Here is a 5,361-nt window from a genome sequence, read left to right as displayed (position 1 = left end):
AAAGAGGAGAAGTCACAGCTTCCTGTTTCCTCCCTACTGGGAACACAGCCGGAGAGGCCCTGAGTGGACCTGGGCCGGCCCTCCCTTCTGTTCCTGCTTCTGCGTATTAAGTACAGTAGTCCTGCTAACCTCCCTCACTCCGCTGCCTTTGCACCTTCCCTGCTCTCGTCGGTGGAGCCGGAAGTCAAGGGCATCTCCCACTCTTCTCCAACCCCCAAACGCTATTTCAGAGATGGATCCCGAGATACACCCTCACCACACCTCATCCTGTCTCCCCATGATCTCAGTCCTAACCGGAAAACAGGCTTCATTGGGTCCTCCCATTTTGTGCCCATATCCCTACCCTTTGCACAACTTGCTGTGATGGGAAAACAGAGGTGGGAGGTGGGTAGATAGAAGAGTGAGGCTTTTTCAAGGGTTCCAGAATATTCAATACCTTCCTGCCCTCTGCCAACTAATTACAATGTGTGTGTGGCGGGTTTTTTATTGCTTAAAGTATTACAAAGAGTATTACATATGTCTCCTCCCCCCCCTTGACAATCCCCTGGCCTCCCCTACCCCCCAGTGTCTTATGTCCATTGGTTATATGCATGCATACAAGTCCTTCGGTTGATCTAATTACACTGTTTGATGTTCAGTTTCCTTGGCGTGCTGGGGGAGGAGAAGGGCCCTTCGGGACAATAAATCAGCGGTGAGTTTTTAAAAATATGTCTTTTTATTGACGTCAGAGAGGAAGGGAGCAGGAGAGAGAGATAGAAACATCAATGATGACAGAATCATTGATTGGCTGCCTCCTGCCCCCAACCCCATCCCCCACTGGTGATCAAGCCCGCAACCTGGGCATGTGCCCTGACTGGGAATCAAACCGTGACAACTACTGAGTCATGCTGGCCAGGCAGAGTGGGTTTAATGAACCTTATAGAAGAGACCCAAAGGTAAAAAGGTCCAGAGGGTGACAGGATGTTTGGGTTTTTCAGCAAGGGATACATGTGAAGGGGGTGGTAGAAGGGGAGGGCCCAGCCCAAGTTCAGATGAGTCCGCCCAAGTTCAGATGAGTCCCATGAGTTACCTCCTGGCCACCCATCCAAGCATCACCTTGGCAATCTAGCAGCGAAGGTGTCTGCTTAATGCATCAGACTTACTTTCTCTTGGCTTGAAGAAAAGAAGCTGGGTCAGAATTCTGCTATCCATTTGCAATATCTGGTCCTGTGATCATTTCTTTTTTTACCTTTATTCATTTCTAATCTAAATCCTTTCCCTTGCCCTATCAACACCCGCCCTGTGGTTAATGTAGAGAAGTGATGCCACCAGCTGGCCGAGTCAAAGAACTTCACTTTGGGCCCTTGCACTTTTCTAGAATTTTGTTGGTTGATTTATTGATTTTTCCTCCCTCCCTCCCTCCCTTCCTTCCCTCCTTTGCATTATTTAGTCATTCGTGTGTTAATCACAGCATTTCCCAAACTGTTACTATGTGCTAGGCATTGTGCTAGATGGTGGGAAGATAAAAATTAATAAAATAAGGTCCCTCACCTCATAAAATATAATAAACTTTTGAGATGGATGGTAGGATCTTTAAGATAATCTAGTCCAGCCCGGCTGGCATGGCTCAGTGGTTGAGCGTTGACCTATGAACCAGGAGTTCACAGTTGGATTCCCAGTCAGGGCACATGCCCAGGTTGCAGGCTCAATCCCCAGTGTGGGGCATGCAGGAGGCAGCGATCAATGTTTCTCTCTCATCATTGATGTTTCTCTCTCTCCCTCTCCCTTCCTCTCTGAAATCAATAAAAAATATATACATATACTCAAAAAAGTGGCAGAGCATCAAAAAGAAAAATCTTAGGGATAAATCTGACAAAAAGGTGTGCATTATTGGCAAACTGAAAACTACAAAGCATTGATACCTTGAAAACACTGTAAGAAGCCAGACACAAAGATCATATATAATTCCATTTATATGAAATGCCCAGAATCAGCAAACCCATGGAGACAGAAAGTAGATTAGTGGTTGATGGCGGCTGACAGGAGAGGAAAATGGAAAGTAATTGTTAATGGGGGCAGGATTGCTTTAGGGGTGATGAAAATGATCTGGAATTAGATACTGGTCATGGCGGCACAACTTTGTGAATACACAAAAAGGCACTAAATTGTACGCTTAAACTACCCTTTTAAAAAGGGGAGATTTTTTGGTTCATGAATTACAATCAGAATCCCAACAGCCATGTGTTTTGGGGAGACAAGGCAAAGGGAAAACACTGTTGTTTAATCTAAAATTCACTTGGGGGGTTAGGGGCAGGACAAATTGAGTAAAGGGGTCAAATATATGGCAATGGAAGGAAACTAGACTTTTGGTGGTGAACATGCAATACAGTACACAGATACTGAATTATGTTGTACATTTGAAATTTATATAGTTATTTTAAAAGTAAATAAAATTCACTTGGAAAAAAATACACCTGTATGCAGAAAATGCAGAATGAGAATCGGCTCGCCCGAACAGATATTAAAATATACACGGGCCCAGCTGGTGTGGTGCAGTTGGTTGAGCATCATCCCATGCACCAGGAACTGGCTGGTTGGATTCTTGCTCAGGGCACATGCTTGGGTTGAGGGCTGGATCCCCAGTAGGGGGTGTGCAGGAGAAAGCCCACTGATGTTTCTTTCTTATAGATGATGTTTCTCTCTCTCTCTCTCCCTCTCTCTAAAATAAATAAAAACATATTTTAAAAATATACATACACATGGAATTACTGTAATAGACACTATAGCAAAGCAAATAGATCAATGCAACAAAAGAATGCAGAAATATATATTTCACATCCAATATCAGTGGCATGTGTAAGAAGGGGAAACTTATTAAATGCTGAAAGGGCAACACTACAAATTTGACTTTTTAAATGATTTTGTATTCTATTAATCCTATCAGAATGCAAACTTATTTGAAATACAGTGCTGTATTATATTTATGTGAGCTAGAGACTCCTTGCAGCTCCAAGGTACCCCCATGTTGGAAATCTCTGGCTTCCAACATCAACTCTGACTTCTCGGTTGGCCTTCAAGGCCTTTCGGGATCTGGCCCCCACACTCAGGCCGGTTCAATCTTAACGGGGTTTCATAACCTATTACCACTTCTCCGCCCCGACTCAGGTGTTCAGCTTCCATTTCTTTCAAATACTTCAGTGTAAGCGCCTTCAAGTCGAGTACTTCACCTTCTTCACAGTTGATGATACCACCTCGCCATACGCATCTATCTGTCTGCGTGCCTGCCCGCCTCATTGTACTAGGAAGGCAGGACCCGTAGCTTTCCGCTTTATCTGTGTCCTCCTCTTAAAACAGTGCTTGGCGCACGGAAAAGAAACAAAACACACACAAAACCATAAATTCTTCCAATGACCTTTAGGACGAATCATTTCCCGTTTCCTAAATAAGGTAATTGAAACGTGAAGTGGGCAAAAGACCTCGAGAAAGCTCTTCCCCACGAGCGCCTGGGATCCCCTAAGAATACAGCTCAATTTTGGGGGAAATCGGCGTAATTCCCAGACTCGTGCGTATTATCGTGTAGGCTACCAATGTGCCCACAACAAAGATCAATTCTCCCCGCGCTAATTCCGCTTTAATGCGAGGATCAGTAACCATCTTTCTCTGGGGCACGGCCCGACAAGAAGGTCACACCCTACCAGCCTCGGCTAATGCCAGACGCCTGGAGATCCACGAGAGTCCAATCGGAATAGACGTTTTAACCGGAACTTCTTGGCCTCGCGACCGGAAGAGACTGTGCGTCAGGGCGTTAGGGGCGGAAGTGACGGGAGGGTGGTTGTGGGAGAGTTGGCGGGTGGTTGAGCCGAGCCGGTCGCCATGTCCGCGGGGAGCGCGACACATCCTGGAGCCGGCGGGTAAGGCTTCGCGGGCGAGGGAATCGCGGCGAGCGGGGGGCGCGGGAGAGGCGGGGGGACCTGGGGAGCTGCGTGTGGGCAGAGGGGCGCTGAAGGGGGAGTGTACTATCGGGGGGCCGGATTGTTGGGAAAGGTGGTGAGCAGGCCTGGGGCCCCGGAAAAAGGCCGGCGAGGATCGGAGGGGAGAGGAAAGCAGGGACTTTTGGGAGTGCGGGCCGAGGGGAAGGCGAAAACGAGGGCTTGTGGGACAGGGTGAAGTCTTTTGATGGGGATGACAGAAGAGAAAGGAAGTAGATTCTGGAAAAGGGTTGAAAGGAGGGAGGATTTGGGGAAATCATGCAGTAATTGTCTATTTAAGACGGTAATCTGAAGCCCTGATAGGAGATTCGAAGGTGTCAGGGGAACGTGATAGAGGGAAAACGGGGTGCCAAGACACAGCAAGGGAAAACTAGTATAAGTGAAAGCTTTTTTGGGGGGGCCTATTATTTTTCTTTTACTTATTGTAGGCGCCGCAGCAAATGGGACCAACCAGCTCCAGCCCCCCTTCTCTTCCTCCCACCGGCGGTCCCAGGTGGGGAGGTGCCCAGCAGTGGGGGAAGTCCTGGGGGCACCACAGCTGCTCCCTCTGGAGCCTTAGATGCCGCTGCCGCTGTGGCTGCCAAGATCAATGCCATGCTCATGGCCAAAGGGAAGCTGAAACCAACCCAGAATGCTGCTGAGAAGGTATTTGAAGTTGAAGGGACTCTGCTAATTGCAATTTTAAGAGGGTTTTTTGTAATCCTGTAATCTCACGATCATTTGTATTAATGAGGGAGAAAACGGGTACGGTAATTTAAAGGTCACTTAGTTTTGGGACGTATCAGAAGTTTTGTCATTTGTTTTGACGAGGCAGTTTTGGTGGGGTTGATTACACTTACGGACCAAATAGCTTGTTTGGGCTGTGCTCACTTAGTTCAGCCTAAGTTTAATCATGGAAAGCGGGGATGTAATATGCTTTTTGATACATGTGCATTTTCCCTAAAGTCAGAGGAGTCCAAATAAATCAAGTGAACTTTCAGATGTCTCTAATAATCTATAGATTCATCTTTTTAAAATTCTTTTTTTCATTTATTGATTTTAGAGAGTGGTTCTCAACCTTCCTAATGCCGCGACCCTTTAATACAGTTCCTCATGTTGTGGGGACCCCCAATTTCATTGTTACAAATTGAACATAATTAAAGCATAGTGATTAATCACAAAGACAGTATATAATTATATATGTGTTTTCTGATGGTCTTAGGCGACCCCTGTGAAAGGGTCGTTCGCCCCCCAAAGGGTCGCGACCCACAGGCTGAGAACCGCTGTTTTAGAGGAAGGGGGAGAGAAAGACACCTCTATTTGTTGTTCCACTTATTTGTGCATTCACTGGTTGGTTCTTGTATGTTCACCCTGACCAGGGATCAAACCCACAATCTTGGTGTATCGGGTTAGA

At 46.5% G+C, this 5,361-nt stretch overlaps 1 protein-coding gene across 2 annotated transcripts in view; it reads left to right on the top strand.

The window, feature by feature from the left end:
- The first annotated feature begins 3,782 nt into the window (after positions 1 to 3,782).
- The window catches only part of KIAA0907 (KIAA0907 ortholog), a 24,341-nt gene continuing 22,762 nt past the window's right edge, over positions 3,783 to 5,361 (top strand). Inside the window, exons 1-2 of one of the 2 annotated variants that reach the window (XM_006775707.2) lie at positions 3,783 to 3,890; positions 4,397 to 4,613. In XM_006775707.2, coding sequence (XP_006775770.1) covers positions 3,853 to 3,890; positions 4,397 to 4,613 — 255 coding nt within the window. In that variant the 5' untranslated portion in view covers positions 3,783 to 3,852. The remainder of the gene's footprint in view (positions 3,891 to 4,396; positions 4,614 to 5,361) is intronic. The other variant, XM_006775708.2, reaches the window with a different exon arrangement.

This window comes from Myotis davidii, unplaced genomic scaffold (genome assembly GCF_000327345.1).
Source record: "Myotis davidii unplaced genomic scaffold, ASM32734v1 scaffold208, whole genome shotgun sequence".
Taxonomy (NCBI): domain Eukaryota; kingdom Metazoa; phylum Chordata; class Mammalia; order Chiroptera; family Vespertilionidae; genus Myotis; species Myotis davidii.
This window is presented reverse-complemented; position numbering and strand designations above follow the sequence as displayed.